The sequence below is a fragment of the Arachis hypogaea genome, chromosome 15 (assembly GCF_003086295.3).
Source record: "Arachis hypogaea cultivar Tifrunner chromosome 15, arahy.Tifrunner.gnm2.J5K5, whole genome shotgun sequence".
Classification (NCBI taxonomy): domain Eukaryota; kingdom Viridiplantae; phylum Streptophyta; class Magnoliopsida; order Fabales; family Fabaceae; genus Arachis; species Arachis hypogaea.
The window spans coordinates 4,516,821-4,535,830 of record NC_092050.1 but is presented as its reverse complement, the minus strand read 5'-3'; the positions used below and the strand labels follow the sequence as shown (position 1 = coordinate 4,535,830).

At 33.7% G+C, this 19,010-nt stretch overlaps 1 protein-coding gene, 1 long non-coding RNA gene and 1 pseudogene across 6 annotated transcripts; 2 read left to right on the top strand and 1 right to left on the bottom strand.

The window, feature by feature from the left end:
• Window positions 1-157: 157 nt before the first annotated feature.
• Window positions 158-2,644, top strand: LOC112747716 (uncharacterized). 2 transcript variants are annotated; one of them, XR_011872723.1, is made up of 3 exons: window positions 158-1,023; window positions 1,147-1,250; window positions 2,447-2,644. It is a non-coding gene; the product is annotated as an uncharacterized lncRNA (long non-coding RNA). The 2 variants fall into 2 exon arrangements; XR_011872722.1 differs by lacking the exon at window positions 2,447-2,644 and adding an exon at window positions 1,317-1,554 and having other exon boundaries at window positions 194-1,023.
• On the bottom strand, window positions 2,044-6,381 carry LOC112747715 (F-box protein SKIP31-like). Of its 4 annotated transcripts, none has more exons than XR_011872721.1 (9): window positions 6,239-6,381; window positions 6,031-6,104; window positions 5,597-5,672; window positions 5,309-5,419; window positions 4,774-4,948; window positions 4,539-4,661; window positions 4,355-4,415; window positions 2,646-2,775; window positions 2,044-2,557 (listed from the first exon to the last, which is right to left on the bottom strand). XR_011872721.1 is itself a non-coding variant. In XM_072217552.1 (8 exons), exons 1-7 carry the CDS (start codon window positions 6,335-6,337, stop codon window positions 4,390-4,392), a joined length of 684 nt encoding a protein of 227 aa, XP_072073653.1. In that variant the 5' UTR covers window positions 6,338-6,381; the 3' UTR covers window positions 2,256-2,775; window positions 4,355-4,389. The 4 variants fall into 4 exon arrangements, 2 of the variants coding, with proteins under 2 accessions (XP_072073653.1, XP_025651678.1); XR_003814148.2 differs by having other exon boundaries at window positions 4,543-4,661; XM_072217552.1 differs by having other exon boundaries at window positions 2,256-2,775.
• Window positions 6,382-15,054: 8,673 nt separating this feature from the next.
• Window positions 15,055-15,527, top strand: LOC112746850 (heavy metal-associated isoprenylated plant protein 27-like; annotated as a pseudogene).
• Window positions 15,528-19,010: the final 3,483 nt, after the last annotated feature.

Genomic DNA, 19,010 nt, shown 5'->3' with positions numbered 1-19,010 from the left:
TGGCTAATGGGCTTTGATCGTATATCCGTTTTTTTTTTTTGGACTAACTTATTTCTTTTAATTAATGGTTGATAATTTTTAGCCCAAACTGTATGATGAGTTTGAAAAAGAAAAAGAAAAAATATGTGAAATAAAAAAGTTATAACTAATCAGATTTGTAATTAATAGAGTTAGGTTTTTCGATCCGCAGGAGATTGCTTCAATCTCGTTGATGCTCTCCAAGAACTCTAATCTCTCTCAGTTTCTCATACCCAAAAAAAAAAAAGAAGAAGATTTGTAATTAATTAAAAAAGTAATCAAATTTGTACTGTATTGGATAGATGATATTTTCCACCGTTATGGAGGATTGGAAGGTTAGGAAAGTGTGAGGAAGAAGAAGGTATAATTTTGATGCTGCCGGGATGTTTGTTAAAGGAACGCAATGTTGAGATGCATAATGCTATGCTGAGTTCTGTCATCTTCCCAAGGAGAAGAGCCGATTTTAAGATATTCCAGCAGCTGATTCCTCTCCCCGGCGACCTTCTCTCCAGTGGCTCACTCCTTGCGTCGCCGTCTCCCTCCGCTATTGAAGCAGCAAGGTTCTTATCTGGTAGGGCCTTGGATTCATTCAAGGAGTGCGGTAGGCTTATGTGCATCGGGATTGGGGAGGTAAGTTCCACTAAGAGGGAGTGTAGTTGTTGTTATGTTTTTGTTTTACATCGTATTTGTCTTTTGGGTGTGATTCCGGGTCGGCTCAATCTTAGGCCACCCTGCCGAATGCCTTAATAAAAAGAAAACTGTGTTTTCCAAAGAATATGATTGTTGGAGCAATAGTAGGGAGCTTACAAAGAGGAGGGAGGTGGTTTACCGACGTGGTGGTTTTTGGGGTCTTCCATTTCTGTGTTTGTGTCATTTGAATGTGTTCATCGAGTGGATGTAGTCAGGTATTGAACGGTTCCTGGCGTGGTGGGTACAGTGCTGGGCAGACGAAGTTGGTGGGATAAATACTCAGTACGACAAAGTGCGTTGTATTTACAGCAATAGGTGAGTTTCACTTTAAAATCTGTAAAGTAGATGTTGTTAGCCTGGTGAAATAAGCGAAAAAGTGAACGACACATTAAGTATACCCAATTGTGCTAATTGTTGTTATGATTTCAATTTATTCAGAGAGGATGGGGTCCTGCAGCCGTGTTGTAGAGGGAACGTGCCAGTGGAATGTGAGGAGCAGGGATGATTGGGTTCAACGCAGCGGTGTAGGTTTAGATGAGCAGGTACGTTCCTATTAGTGTTTGAAAGTATGCTTTAATCTCTGAATGTGACATAGTTGTTATTGGCAGGTTTAACATTAAATTTTGACGTGTTTGTAATATTTGGTGAATGTGGTTAGTCTTTGCAAGTGTTGTGAACCATAGGAGTACAATGAATTTAATGTTTTGTGATATGCGTTGTTTTTTATTTGGCTTGAATAAGGGGTATTCATGGTTCTGCTTTTTCATAAACGGAACTGAAACTGGTGAAACCCCGCGTTCTTGGTGTACTCTTCCACCTCTTCTATGATGGATTCCTCTTCTGCCATCTTGTTTGAGTCATTGTTCTCTCTGTTCTATGTATATCTTTATATGTACCTTGATCATGGTCCATAGTCTTCGACTTTGACTCATTAATGTTGGAGTTAATGTCAAGTTTCTCTAAATCAATAGCACCAATTACTAAGGCGTTGACTTCTTTGAGTAAAACTAAAACAGCAGCAACCCATGTCCCATGGTAATGCAAGTACCAAGTTTTGTGACTTCTTTGACTATAACCTATAGTCTATCAAAAGATTCTTTAGATATTTTTATTCTACTAATCAATATTTATTTGTTTTTACCTTATATTTGAATTAACACTAATCAACTTTCTTGTTTTCTTTTTACACTAAAAATATTAGCCTTCTACTATTCCCCATTTGTATTATGTTATGAAAGCAATGGGACTCTTATTAACAAAAGAAAGAAATAAATAAATAATGGTTGTTTGAGTTCATAAATCAAAAACCAAAAGCTATACAACTCCAAAAAGAAATAACAAAAGAAAAATGTGTAAGACATAACATTTTGCCTCTCAATAATCTTGTAAATCTTTTGTCTTTTAGGAAACACAGATTTATACAGAACACATATGACTAGAGGATTAGGAAGCATTAACAAATTAAAACTAACTGAACTGCCCCATCTTCGAAACTATAGTTAAATTCAGCAATGATTAATGTAAGCAAATTAAAGAGAAGAAAAAGAAAAATAAGAAACTCAATCTATATCTCTCCCATATGTGTTTTTGTTCCATATACAACTTGATGGACTTGGCTGTGTTTTCATTCTCTGCTGCATCTTTGTTACATTATTATTTTCTTCTTCACGAGGACTACTATTTAGAATGCTATTATTTTCTTTAACCACATCAACTTTGACTATGTGATGATCTGAAGTCCCTTTGGAAGAAAGCACAAGATAGGACCCTGCTACGAACTTATATGTTGAATCTGATGATGATAATATGTAATCTACCCTTGTTCCATACTTACATGTCCCTTGCACACCTGCATTATAATTTTGAGGATTAAAGAGTTTTCAAAATTGATGAAATGTATGTCACATAATTAAAAGCTTAAGGTATTCTTGTTTTACTTTGTCCTGTGGCAATCATCACAAAAGATTCACATTCCCGTGAATAGTCCTTAGCATCCGTGTACTGCTTACTCTTTAGATATTTCATCACTTCAACCTTTGGTATTGGTTTTCCAATCTCTTCATAGTACTGAAAAACAAAACAAAGAGAAAAAATAATATCAATTCATACATAGGACTAACTTGACTTAAGTTTGTATCATTACTCTTAGTTTTCTGTTGACGTATATCCTCTGCAGTTACTCGGATTGAATCAGTGATCGATTTGTAGGTTTCACTGTAAATCTTTTCAGTTACTTCCGATTACGTAAATCAATCTTCAAGTCACATTCTAAAATAGGTCATTTTCTATAACTTCTGTAATAGAAACAATGATATCTCCAATTATAATCCCTTTGGATGTAAAATAAATTATTATATGGAATATTTTAATTAATTAACATTTTATTTATTTTTGAGTTAAGAGATCAATGATTTATTTATCTTTTTCACTCTAACATTTTTTTAGAAGGAGACATGTCAAATGAAAAATTACATAACTTTGTTTTCCTAAGAGTGTAATTTTGATGTATCAAGGATATAAAATATTTTTTTAATGACTATTACTGCAATAATTGAAAAGAAGTTTTTTTAATGTGATATATGTAATTGGATGTATATAAAATTTATTTATATCGTATATGAGAATTAAATTCTTCTTTTAGTAACCAAAAAAAATAAGAATTATATAATTTAAACTAGTTTAATTTAGTTTATGGTGGAGTAATATTTCTTAAACAAACTAAAAACTAAAACGTGTTCAGATTTATTTATTTTATGTGGATGGGGAGATTAGATTTCATTGAATTATTCTAAGAGGAATTCTTAGTTAATTGGAATTGCATCTAAACAAGGAACTTCTTTCAAAGCTAATGCAATGATTGCGATCAAAGAATCTGGAGCAATTTTTCTTTGCTCCCGAACTTGTGTTGTGGTGAATCTGATTCTAAGCTGGAATATTATTACGAGAATAAGTATGGCAAGTATTGGCAACTTGACAGACACGATGTAATAGTAAGATCCTAAGATGTGTTCCTTGCTCTGTTCTGTTCATATCCATCAAAAATCAAGATATAAATACGGTGACATGTCTATTATCTGTTAAATAAGACATAATTTTGTATCATGATGCTTAAATTTTACTTATCGGATTCAAAAACTAAAACAAATGTCTCACTTTATTATCGCACTACTTTTAGGTAAATTAGACAAAAATTCTATAGACATCAAAGAAATTTCTTTTTCAAAAAGACATTAAAAAGATATTAGTTAATATTAACTAACTAAAAATTAGTTCGATATATTTTTTTATTAACGAATATAACTGTCCAGAACATAAAACGGAGTTATACCGGTATGCTAATGGCAATCCTCAACTGGTTTCAATCCCATTGAAAAAATGGACCAATATCGGTGAAAAAGTGACATTATTATGTTTTACATAACTACTAACCATCTATCATTAACAATAATAAACTCTCCGTTGTGAGCATTGTTCGATATTACGTTTTTTCTTTTACATTCTTTTTAACAAAAAAAAGTTTTAGAACACCAATCAAGAAAAAATGAATATAATGAGAAGCAACATAATGAGATGGATGTGCAAGATTTGATTTGATCCGAAAAATGAACAAAGAACAGAAGCCAGAGACAGGGAGAGATGAGTTTACCAAAACGGCCCGACCCCATAAATGGTTCTGCCTCATCAGTTGCACCACCTTGCTGCTGTTCCTGAAGTTTCGAAAGAACAGAAAGCGTTACGAGGACAAGCTATACTGTGTACACGGTTATGTATCAGTATTATAATAGATGCTATTGATAATTAATTTTATGCTATATTAAGTAGACTTTGACCTACAGTATCCGGCTCCATCTCGGATGGTGACAGAAATCTATCGAAACAGTGCCCTGATATTGTACAGACCAAAAGCTCATTGGTGGGATCCATGATTACTTCTCTACAAGTCTCATCACAAACTAGAAAAAGAAAAAGAAACATTGCATTGTTAGATTTAGTCTAAACTAAAGGATTTAAACTTATGCAATGTAAAAATACACTGTAGCATTGTCCATAAAACAGGTTTCATACCATGAACTTGCCCGGTCTTCTCACAAATAAATACATCTCCGATTTCATAGTAAGAGCATGTTTCCCCAGAACAAGCATGATCAGTTACCACTGCATCGCTGAGTCCCTTGCTGCTTTTCCATGATGACACTTGATCAGCTAATGTTTTGTCAAGGATTATTCTGTCGTCCTTCACCTTCACATGTTAAACGAATACAATTAGGGGAGGTCACAAACAGTTAAGAGGCACATCTTTTATGGAGGCAAGAAGCATTCACATCAAAACACATTATAGTATTAAGTATTAACAACAAAATCACTTTGCAGCCTAGCATTTGCATAATGTTATGAAATCCCAAATCCCTGTTAAGTTTTATACACACACAGAGCAAAATCAAACGGGCATTACAATATAAAGTTCAGCTTTCCCCTTCATCAAATAGCTTGGACAGCAGGGGAGCACGAACAACGGTACAAGGACCATAACTATTTATCTCCCTAAGATCATTCTCAATATATCAGTAGATATTTCCACATTAATGGAGGCTCCCATTACCTGCGAAGGATGAGGGGCTTGACTCCGCTTAGCTGCTTGCATTTGAATGTAATACTCCTTAAACTCATTTTGGCAGTTTCTGACAAGTTCAACCATATCCTCTTCATCACGCTGCACAATGATAAGACAAATGAAAAGATCCACAAACATGCATGCACAAACAAAATGTATGAATAACTCAACTCAAGCTTCTATGAGAGAAATGATGAAATATGATTATTATAAATACATAAAAAACAAATGTTGAAAGAATAGATATCAAACAAAATGGGCAAAATAAGTAATTACCTGAATATATAACTTTTTCCATGGACATTCCCTTAACTTTCTTGTAGGGGGAAGAAGACCCCATCGCATACAGTACCTGAATAATTTTTATCATGACAATGGATATAAACATGATTCATGAAAACCTAATATCACAAATCATATGAAACAAGGAATCATAATCAACATGAACTATTGAAGTAAAGGAGAACCCACTCCTAAAACCCAATCTGATAGGAGTTGAGATAGGAGGTGAGAGCCACCACTTCAAATGGCAGTTCATGGTCTCATATCACTTCAGCATCAACTACAAGGACGATGCAAAATGAGGAGATATCATGGATTAAGAGCATGTAATCCAAATTAGTCAGCTCATGTCGTCAGATGCTAAATATTTAACAACTATCAACAACAATCGCAAGGCTGCAAACTTTGACATGATGTCATTTACTTACAATCGACGCCACAATGCTTCATCGGATGCTGCATAATTTAGAAACCTACAGACCAAGGAACAAGAAATAAGGTCCTGCACCCATCAAAAAACAACAGTAGTTAGCCAATAAACCCTAAACAATCTATATACGTAGACCCTAAAATTCAAGGGTTTTCTCTCCTTCATCTTATTATTATTTTTTTCACAAAAATATATAAAGAGGCAACCTCTGAGGACAGGAATTTAAGGATATGGTGAAAGAGCTCAGGTGGGACTTTGCTGAAAGAACCGGTCTCAATCCTCTTCGGCACCACTACATTATTCATATTGTAATTCTTCGGCTCCAAAAATCTATGAAAGAAACTCTGAGATATCTATGACTTTTTTTTTCTAATATTGATTACTACATTTTTTTTTCACTAGCTTTTTTTTTTACAAACCTCACATGTTTGCCTTTTACCATGAGACCCAGACAAATAATACTAAGAAAAAGAAAACAAAATGAACATCTTTAAAGGAGAAGAACTCAGGAAGCTTAAGTAGCTATGAGAACTCTGTGTTTTTCACTTTCTCTCCTTGATCTCAACCCTTGGCCGTTCACCCTTAATATAGAAGGGAAAGCTTCCAAGGTTGAAACCAGTCCAACCAAGCAAATTCTTCTCCAACCCAGAGTAACAGCGGTTCGGACAGAGAGAAGAGAGAGAGAAAACCGAAACAAAACCAACGTACATGTACCTCTTTCAACCCTTTTCACCAAAATTCTTCAATCTGAACCTTTCATCTTGACTTTGGCCCCAAAAATGAATTCGAACCCTTGATGAACCTCTGTCCCAGGACAGCTCCTTGCTTTCCATTTTTTGCTTCTTCCTACGTGTAGCTCTGCGGCTACCTTCTTTTTTTGATGAACAAAAAATGGAAGTGAACTTTTGCAACTAAGATCTTTCTCTCTGACAGAGGCGGATAGCCCTTCTTCAAATCTTGCCTTCAATGACAAAAATCTTGCCATGCCTTTTTTCACGTCTTCCTTCTTCGTAACCTTTCTTCCATAGGCTTTTCTGTTACTTTACTTTTTCTTCTGATAACTTCTTCTTTATTCCATCTTCTTTTCTGACTAATGATATGACCGAATGCAAAGAGAGAGGAGAGAGAAGATACAAAGCTTTCAATACAATATTAAACCCAATTTAATTTTGAATTTCGATTACCTATGCATGCAATTAATCAATTTAAATTTTGAATTCCATTCCACAATGTAGCAGGTAACCGTGGCTTGCTTTGAAAACCTTTGGGTTCCTTCTTTTGATCATTCAATATTGGTTAGTGCGCTTGTGACATGGACCTCTTTGGATCCTCTTTATTTCATTTCAATGCACAGCCACTTATATTAATTTTGCACAAGGTTTGATTAATAACAAGTTGGGCTCATATTGCCTTTTGACCTAATAGGAAACTCATTTTAATTTTCTACACACTAACACACCCATCATACAAACAATTTGAAGCAAATATCAAATTAACATTTTTCTAATAAATGTTTTAATAATGTTTGATCATCATTTAAATTAGATATAAATTTTCTAAACTCAACACTATTCATTCTGAATTGCATTATATTTATTTCACATTCTTTTTGACTTGAATATTGGAGTGTCTTTACAGGTTTTCACCGCCTTCGTTCTTTGAAAATCGACATATCACATATGCTTCATCCAACCCAAATTGAAACGAGCTCAACCTTAGTCCGAACAAGCTGTACCTCTCCCAAAACTTACCGCGCAAAAACAACACCCAAACAAATTCTAAAACAATCCTTTATAATGTTACAAAAATTTAGTTTTGATATATCCTACAAATAAAAATAAAACTACAATGATCCTTCCACACTCAATAATCCAACAAAAAGTCCAATCTTAACAAAAATTTTATCCAATATGTCAAAAATATCCAACAACTAACACATTTTCATTAAACTAAAATCAAACTCCTTTAATACACAAAAAAAAATCAAACTCCCTTAATTAACCCACTACAGACGTAGTTGAGACAAAGTGTGAGTGACAAATCAATTTGCCTCATATTAAGCCACACCTGGGATCGATTCCCACTCTTACCATATTTGAGGTTGATATTGTGCTCCTTTGTTCTGTCTCGTCGTGTCAATTTTAGGATTATTTTTTTTTACCACCTAAACCCGAATTTCTGACTCAGTATATTCTCAAATTCAAACAATGGACAAAAAAACTAAAGGATTTTTCCCAAATCAACTTAGCTCCTTCCTCCCCCCACCCCCCACCGTTAGCATTTTCTCCTCGTTCTTCATCGCCGCTTTGCTGGAAGCAGGCATTGCCCTTGCTTTTTTATTTTCCGACAACAATTCTTTTTGGAGAAATCCCACTCAACCTTCTTAGGAATCAAATGAACAAATTCAAATCCCTAACAATATCAGATTCGCACCCCATAATACCGAAAAGGATAAAAGAAAAAAGAAAGTTTTAAAAAAGAATCCCTCCACCGACTCTGTAATTGAAGCTTTGGAGAAGAAAAAAGGAAGTACCACAAATCAATTGAACTTAGTGTTGGCGATTGAAAATGACAACGAGAAGAAAAAATACAATGCAGTTGTGCATGAAGAAAAAGAAGCATCTTTGTTGAAAAATGAAAAAGTTGGAAAGAAAAAAAATAGAATTTTTTTTTGGTGACTAAATCGAAAAGAAAGAAAAAAAAAGAGACAAAACCAAATTAATTGGCTAGGGTCATATCTAAATCTATTAGATGTGGAAGCTCACTCCATGGTTGGCTCCAATTCGAGTAAATGTCCGCGACAGAAGCAGCTGCTTTAGCCATACAATCTGCAACACTATTTGCAGTCCTCTGAATTAAAAGAATAGAGACTCTCCAATTCCAATTCATAACCTCCTGTATATGCTTTGCCAAATCCCATTCCGGAATATCCTTACCAAGCATTCTTTGGTTTACCAAGAAAAGAGCTTCTAAACAGTCTGTTTTATAAATAATCTCACGAAATTCACTCTCCCAAGCAAGAAGTAAACCTCTCCAAATTGCATACAATTCAGCAAAAAGAACACTGCACACTTTGACTTTCCCAGTGCAACCTTTCAACCAACATCCATCAGGATTATGAATGATACAACCAAAACCAGCATAGCCAGAAGGAGCAAACCAACTAGCATCACAATTCAATTTAACAGAATAAACTGGAGGTGGAACCCAATGCAAACAAACTGAAGGAGGAGACAGAGATTGATGCATAGCAAAAATAGTGTGAAACTCCCTTACTGAACTACGAATCAAACTCACCACTTTACTAGCACTCCATGAATCATCTATATTAAATAAGTCATGATTCCTGCTTCTCCAAATCCACCAGATGGTCGAAAAGAAAAGAAAAATATTTTCACTCCTTGCACCTTTGTAGAGCCAATAATGTATATTCGAGTTATCTGAATACAGGCCTAAAAGGTTCCAGACCTCCTTGGCACTAGGGCACTCCCGAAGACAATGAAGAATTGATTCAGAACGATTCTGACACCGATGACAGGTGCTAGATAAAGCTAAACCACGACCCAAACGAAACTCTGCCGTAGGAATAGCATTATGAAAACTGAGCCAAATCAAGAACTTGTACTTCTCAGGAATATGCAGTTGCCATACCCACAACCAATTATCATGCTCATTCCAGTCAAACTTTCTTTTGGCTAGCCAACTGTACCCACTCCTAGCTGAGTAAAGTCTAGAAGATGCCACACCCCATGACCAACCCGAACTCTCTCCAGCATTCAAATCCGGATTATAAGCATTCAAACGCTGTTTGACATCTTCTGGAATGATAGAGAAAATATCATGGAGATTCCATTGACCATCTTTCCAAACGTCTCTAATAGTTAAATCAGAGTCAGATATATGTACAAAATGGACATCTTGAGCAATTGGGCCCTCAATACTCCAATTGTCAAACCAAAAAGATTGATCAAGTGACCCAACGCACCAAGAGAAGGCATCCTTAAGAGCACCAAAAGCCTTTGAGATACTCTTCCAAACATGAGAAGCATTGCAAGGGACACGGCCATCTAAAACTCCCTCATTCCTCAGATACTTCGCCCTCAATAGAGCAACCCAAGGCTTGTTCTGACAATGAAAAAGTTGCCACACCAATTTATCAAGTAAAGATATATTAACACACGCAGGATCTCTAACACCCAGGCCACCAAATTTTTTTGGAGTGATCACGGTCCTCCAATTAACAAGAGAAAGACCTTTACCATCAACTTGACCCTTCCAAAGGAACTGTCTCATCATAGAAGATAATTTATCGCAAACCCAATTTGGAAAAAAAGATACCTGCATATGATAGACAGGAATGGATGCTGCAACAGAATTGATCAGGCAAAGTCTCCCTGCTTTATTTAGAAGCCTTCCTTTCCAATTAGCTAATCTTCCCCTCACATTTTCAATCACCGAATGAAAAGAAGCCCTACTGGTACGGGAATGATTAAGGTTAACTCCAAGATATCTTCCTAAGTCCAAAGTAAAACGTATTGAAGAAACACTAGTAAAAATATCTCTTCTACGAGCAGTCACATTTTTAGAACAAAAAGCTTTAGACTTTTTAAGATTCACTTTCATGCCAGATGCCTTGCAAAAAATGTTAAAAGAATGCATGACCATTTGGACCTGACTCTTTGTAGCCTGACAGAAGAGTAAGAGATCATCTGCAAACATCAAATGAGAAAATTTTGGGCCACCCCTAGTGACAGAAACTGGTTTCCACACACCCTCGACCACCTTATGAGATATATAGCAAGCAAGTATTTCCATACAAAGCACAAATAAGTAAGGAGACATTGGATCGCCCTGTCTAAGCCCCCTTCTAGGAGCAAAACTATCCAATCTATTCCCATTCCACATAATAGAAAGAGATGATGCACGGACACAAGTCATAATAAAAAATAATAGAATTGAGATTGAAGATAAAATGTAAGAATTATTTAAAAATTTTATTAAAAAATTAAAATTTAAGTATTTGTGTTACACAAAACTCATTTTTTATAAATATAATATTAATGTTTTTGTTTAATAAATATTTTTGTTAATATTTACAAAATAAAAAAGTATAGGATATCAACATATTATCTGTCAACTTATTGCCAACAATGATTAATTATTATATTTTAAACACATATATAAAGAGACACATCCAAAAAATATATCTATAAAGACACTTCTATTAAACACAGCTATAAAAAAGATATTTTTATTAGACACATCCATAAAGACACTTCTATTAAACACACTTATAAATAATAGTTGGCAGATGTTAACAAAAATATTGTTGATAACATAGCAAAATTGTTACAAAATTTATGAATATAAATAATTGTTTTTCTTTAGTCTTGTGATTCTTTTGGGTCGGTAACACTACCCTAGTCTCACCCATGAGTCCATGACAGTTCACAATAGGCAGTTAGAATGTTAGACACAGTCCATGCTCGATGCCTCAAAGCCCAAATGTCAGCTAGAAGAGCACCATAGTTGTGGTCACTAGCTTGATCCAACGAAGCAAACTATATTTCTCTGAACAACACGAGATGAGTCCTATTTATTTGTTTATATTTCTATTTTGTATTATGCGGGCATATAATTTCTTATGACTTGTCAACTAAATATATGAAATAGAATAAGCATTCAAAGTATGTATTTTATCGCATAAGAAAATGTTTGTGTAACACAACAAATAAAATGGATAACAATGAATTCATCTAGCTAATGTTTTACGTCGGGTTATGTTTCAAACTAAAAGCTTAATTCAAGCCACCACAGTCAAGTTAAATCTACAATTGAATTAAATTAAAAAAAATGTACAAATTTACAAGAAATAATTACAGGAGAAAATATAAATTTGACTTATCGAACCCTTCATCAAATGTGTATACGCTTTAGTCGTTCAAGTGTTTAGGGTTGATTCACTCAATTCTCCTCTAATCAAGTTTTTTAAGATTTGTTCTTCATCTAACAATCAACAATTATTCAATACATGCATACAAATATCATGAGGACTTATCTAAAGGTTGTAATGGGATTAGAGTAAAGATAAAGATGTATGTGATCAAATGAGATTGAAATTTGAATTTTTGATTAACTTAAACTTTTATCTAACACACATAACAACGTATACAATTTTAATACAAAACTAGCTACTCATTATTCACTTTTTCACACATTCATACATTCTTTTCAATTCACATCTCATATGCATTATTCTTACTTTATTTTGGGTTAACATTAGCGAGTTCTTATGACAATAGAAATAATATTATGAATTTGATTTGAATATAGAATTCTAACTTTTTATACTCGGTTTTATCATTCCCATAATTGGGGGTTTCTATAATTCTCATCCAAAAACTCGTAACTTCTTCATTTATTTTTTGGATTAATAGTCAAATTAGTCTCTGAAAATTTTAAATTCGTTTTTCAAATATTTTTTCAATCAAATTGATCATTAAAAGATTGTGAATTAATCATATTTGTCCTCCTGTCTCTCCATTAACAATTTTCTTCAAAGATTAATGTTATAAAATGTTAATTGATAACATATATAACACCTAATATGTCTAATTGGATATTGATCAGATATGTTTATGAAAATTTATTAATTTAGTCATTTTCTTCAATTACAAAAATCTTATTCCTAATATAACATAGTGACTAAATTTATAGATTTTCGTAAATATATTTAGTTAACGTCTAATTGAACATGTTATGGTCATGTATGCTATCAGTTAATATTTTACATCATCAATTATTGACGAAAATTGTGAGTAAAGTAATCAAAGGACAGATAAAATTAATTCGTAATCTTTGAAAGACTAATTTGATTGAAAAATCTTTTAGGAACGAATTAAAAAAATGTCTTATCTTTAAGAAACTATTTTTTTTGTGTCTAAACATGGAAAGAAACAAAGCAAACACTATCCTATATCCGAGCGAATAATTTGCTGGAGATCAGCACAAGGCTCAGACCAAATAACATGATTAGAGTTACTCTTGACACCATATCTAGCCATCCAATCCGCAGCTCTATTTGCTTCTCGGGACACCCACTCAACGTGAACAAGCCAAGAATGAGATAAAAGCTCCTGAATCTTGTGAACCAAATCTGTTACTTCAGATGAATACCCACTTGTAAGCTCATGCATGATAGGCAGAATGTCAAGGAATATCCCTCAAACTGCAATCCTAAACTAAAACCAGCCCCCTTCAAGCATCAAATAATTCACATCTGATGATAGACTAGAGGGCAGGGACGGATCTATATATTAGGTAGTGGGGGCAAGCGCCCCCACTACAATTTGAAAATTTTTTGAGTAGTATATGATAATAATATTTATTTGCCCCTATTAAATTATTGAATTTGACCCCATAATAATTTTTTACTTAACTTTTGGTACTTAATAATCAGTTTAAGAATTTTATATTAGATGTTTATTAGAATGATCAATTCTCAATTTATATAAGATTGGTGTTCTTTCTTAGAAATGAACTCAAACGATATTATTTATCCTTTTTTTAAAATTAATTTTAATTTTTTTCAGTAGCAACTACATTAATTGAAAAAATTTTAACTATAGATATCGGTGAGAGTTGACTTTTGATTGTATGAGAAGTGAATTTCTAATAACTGTTTGATGATATATATATATATATATATATAAAAGAGGCATTTCGATTGTGTTGTTAAAAAAAATTATTCAGTGTTTTTAAAAATATAAAACCTAAAAAATAGAATTATAAATTATATATTATTATTTAAATTATTATTTTAATATTTTAATTTGTAAATTATATATTTTGAAGAGTAATAATATTTTATAATAATAAAATATAATTATAACAATAATTATGTTATATGTATATAAAAAGTAACTATTTGTATAAAATACATATTGAAATAAAAAATATATATTGAAAATGAATTAAACAATAAATATATTTATACACAAATACATAATGATTAATGAATAATTTTATAGCTGATTTTTATGCAATATAATATTTTTATTATAAAAATTATTAGAGTTTATTTATCTTGTGTCCTAAAGGAACATATTACAAGATTACAAATTGAAAATATTTTTGTTAGAAATACAAAAAATTTAAATTTTTAATGTATTTATTTTACAATTGTCAAATGAAAAAATTTAAAATATTCTACTAATAGTAAGTTTGTCATATCTCTTTAAAACACATATTAGCTAAACTTAAATTATTATTATTATGTTATACATATATTTTGCCCCCACTGTCAAAACTTTCTGGATCCGTCACTGCTAGAGGGAATGCTTCCAGAGCAGCCCGAGACCCAATCTTTCTTAAAATCTCTAATAATACATCCAAATCCCGCTAAATTTGAATCCTGATACAAGCTTACATTACAATTAACTTTAAAACTGTTGCCTACCGGTAGTTTCCAACACAGGCAATTTCGGAGAGACTGAAAGGCATTGTTTCGATTCTTGTAAATCTGTAAGTCCTTGGCGGTAATTCTAGCCAAGCCAACAACATTGTGGCCTGTCCAAGGGTTGTCAATATTAAATATGTCTTTAAGAAACTAATTTAACTATTAACTATTTATTTATTTATTTATTTTTATGCATGTGCTTGAGCTCCTTATCAATGTTGGTAATCGTATTAAATTGTTATAACTAGAAGACTAAAACTAGACATCAATTATTGTTTGAGGTCAATTACAAACTTGTTCTTTTCTTTTCACCTTGGATGATGATGATTATATGGACGATAGGTGGGTAGGTTTATCATCTTCACTTTTCACCACGGCAAATAAAAGAAAATAAAAAATTTAAAAAGAATATTTTCACTAGAATAATCTGGTTCACTTTTTTTTCACTAGAATCTTCTGCCAAAAGCAGGGCCGCATTTGATCTTATGATTGCTCATTTGGGATTATATAAAAAATTTCATAAACTAAGCAAACTAGCTAGCTTAGATTAATTAGGCACGTATAATGGGTGTTTTTGATAGTATTGGAGAGGTGTGTGAGGAATGGTGTGGAATACAGCACAAAAGTAGAAAGCTGAAGCAAATACAGGGAGTGGAAATAAAGGTGAAGATGGATTGCGAAGGGTGCCAGAGAAGGGTGAAGAAATCAGTGGAAAGGGGATGAAAGGCGTGACAGAAGTGGAAGTTGAACCCAAGCAGAGCAAGTTAACTGTAAAGGGTTACGTTGATCCAAAGAAAGTGTTAGAGCGCGTGAGGCAGCGCACTGGGAAGAAAGCAGAGTTCTGGCCATATGTACCATACGACGTCGTTCCGCACCCGTATGCGCCAGAGGCTTATGACAAGAAGGCTCCGCCTGGGTACGTCAGGAACGTGCTCTTGGATCCAGAAGCTTCTCAACTGGCACGTGCTAGCTCCTTCGAGGTCAAGTACACCACCGCCTTCAGCGATGAGAACCCCAATGCTTGCACTGTTATGTGATGTATCTTGGTTATTCAATGCTGTTATGTCATATGTGGAGCTTCATGTACAGTGTCATTGTACAAAGTGGCATAAGTACGTAACAACTAAAAAAAGTAACAAGCCTAAACACAATAACAAAGTCCAATTAATCCTATAAAAGAAGGTTATTCTCATAGTGGAATTCCTATTTGTCTTTTACCAGATTTATTCTCAATTTCTATTATATGTATTCATCCATCAAAATTTAAAGGTCTTCAATCATCATGATTCTTATATTACATCCCTACATCAAACTAATTTCGTTACACCACACTTTTCATGACCGTATCCAATTTTTTAATCTCCCTTTCTCAGTTTGCTTTACAATTTACATGTACACACATTCCTAAAATTTTAAATTTTAAATTTTGAATACAAAATTAAAACTAAAAGAGGATTTCTCTCTCTTCTTTGTTTCCAATTTTATCTCTTTCTCCTCTTTTTTGGTTCTTCTACTTCTTCATTATCAGTTTCTCTTTTTTTTCTCCTCCTTTTAATGATTCTATTTTTGTATAATCTTCTTCTTCTTCTTCAGTAGTTTTTATTCATCATCTTCTTCTTCTAATTCTTACTGTTCCTAATTTAAGTCAGAAGTGGAGATTATAGAGTTAGTGTACGCACTAAGACAGAGAATGTCACTGTACTTGATGGATCCAACCTTTCGAGGAATCATCGCGGTGGAGGCAACGCTATCGCTGGTGGTAGGGTTGCGGCAATGGATGAAATGGCGACTGCTACGGTGGTGGACCATGCTATGTCGGTGGTGGTCGCAGTGGGTGCGGTGGAGTTTGTGGTGATCTTCAATACTGTAGGGATGGATACAGAGGAGGAATCAGCGAAAGAGAGCAGATCGCTGGAAGGTACTGAGTCACTGCCACAAAGAGCACATGCAATGAGACTATGAAAGCAAAGAGCACAACAACGATATAATACTTTTATATTTGTCTTTATCTTTCTGTCCGTAAAGACTAGATTTGCAACCAGACAAGGATTCATCTTCATTTTCAAGATGTTCCTAATGTTCGTCCTTTTAATTTTGACTATATCTATATGTAATTTGATATGAAATTTGAATTTTAAATAGGATCCCGCTAGGGAGACAATGGACTATTTATACAATGTGTACAATGAGTTATTGAGTTAGAAAATGAACATCCTCTTTACTATTTAGAATAACCATCCGAGTACTAGCAATAATAAACATCTTTCCAAAAGCATAAACTGATTTTGGGTTCACCAAGGATCAAACTCTTGACCTTTCGGATCTAGCGCTCTAATACCATGCATGATACCATTCATCCCAAAAGCTTCAACTAATGGATAAAGATAACACTAATGATTATATCTCTAATACTCCCTAAACCTCCATTGTACACATTGTATAAATATTCCATTGGCTCCTCATACTTTCTCTTTTAAATATGCACAACCTTATCAAGCATTCAAACTATCTCTCAAATAATCAAATTTCAATTTTCTTCTTACCATAACTCTCTTTCTTTCTCTATCTTCTCTCATGTCTTTCTTCTCCTAGATCTATATATCTCTCTGCATCATTTCTTTTCTTTTATTTTTGTTATCTCTGTGTTCTCTTTGTCAAACGGAGATTTCTTGATGGTGACATGCATTATGGTATTGTGTTTGTTGCGGGGAAGCAGAGGGAAGAAGTAGAGACACGACAGGGAGGAGCGAGAGATGCATACTGGCATCGACAACAATGGGCATGCAGTTTGGTGAGGCTGAGATGATTCGGATGGCAATAGACAGAACGGAAGAGAAGTCATAGTTGCAGCACCAAAAGCGGCCATCAACGGTCTTGGTGTGATAATGCTGTATTCTCTGCTTATGTAAGTAGTCGTCTTCTTCAAATGAACGTATACGATTTTTAATTTTGATATGCCTACTCATACTCCTCTTTGTTCAGTCACAGATTCATAATGGTTTGCGATGATGAGCTATGTGTGTTCCTTATTATTTGATCTGATGTATATGTTCTAATTTTGGTAAGAATTGAAATGATGATGTTGTTGTTGTGCAGAGGCGTCTTTGCCTGGTGTGGAGCTTTTGATGCAGTAAATCCATAACTTCATTGTTGTTGCCGGGATTCTATTTGCAATTCGCCAAAAGGTCTTAATCTCTTTCCCTCTTATCTTTAATTTGCATCCAATGTACAAACCAAATGAGATTGTTAAGTAATGCAGCATGAACTAATCATTTTTCCTTTAGTTTTTGATGTCCTGGCTTTGTATTTTCAGAGTATATATTCATTTTCATCATCCTCATAGATCATATTTTTTAATTTTTTTTCTTTTCATCACTCCATTAATGGAGCAGAGTACGTGAAGGCAAAATCAAATTGGCTACTGGAAATTCGTGGGCAACCCCGACAAGAAGGTTTAGCTTTCGGAGTCCAAGATCCAGCAGCTCTGCTTAATTTCCAGAGACATTTTCTTGCAACAGCCAGATTTATGGGATCTCCAATCTTTCATTTAGATTTGTGGTACTCTAACTTCTTGCAATCCCTGACACTATGGCTTTCTTTCTTCATAACAAGTGAATATGCACACTTTTGTGCACCCCTTACTCTACTGCTTTCTTTCTTGCAATCCCTTTTGTTTCGGTCTTCTTCCTTTCTTTTTGAAGTCAGCATTTGATTGATTTGTTATTGCGTTTATTTTTTATTTTAATTTTTTCTAATAGTGGTTTTATATTCTTTTAATTTAAGAGTGACATTACTATTATATTTTTTAATATGTTTTTTAACCATATTTTAAAATCTTGATTTTCATTTCATATCACCTCTCTATAATCTTATTTTTCCAATACATTATTGACTAAGATTTGGTAACTTCTACTGTTTATGATACACGGTTCGGTATCTCCTTTTTGAGTTTTGATAATGAAATTTGGTAAATATTTTGATTTTAACTGTTTATGTGATCTTTTCATATCTTTATCATTATCATAACCTCAGAAAAAAGAAAATAATATCACCACAGAAGCAAGGAGGTGAAGAAACCATGATGGCAGTCCTGAATGTAATAATTGAAAGAGAAGGGAGGAATTGGAGAAAGAAAGTGGTGGTTCAGGTTCACATTCTTCCTTGCAAAGCCTTCTCTGGCATGGTGGTTCTGCTGATGGTGCTTGGTTCAGTTGTGCCTCAAATAAGGTATATATGATGGATATGAATGAATCCTCAAATTGAGACAATTTCATTTCATAAATAACAAAGTAACTAACTCATATTATTCTTTGTTTTCGCAGGTAGGATAGGTTCCATTAACACTGCCATACCCATTCTCACATTAGTTTATTTTTTATTTTGTAGTTATTAGTTTAGTGCCTTCATTGCCATACTCTATTGTGGCATATCTTTTGGGGTGCATTAAAACATGCGAATGAAATTGAAGGCAGATCAACAATTGTTGTTAGAGTAATAGCATGCTTTCAACCCTTGCACAA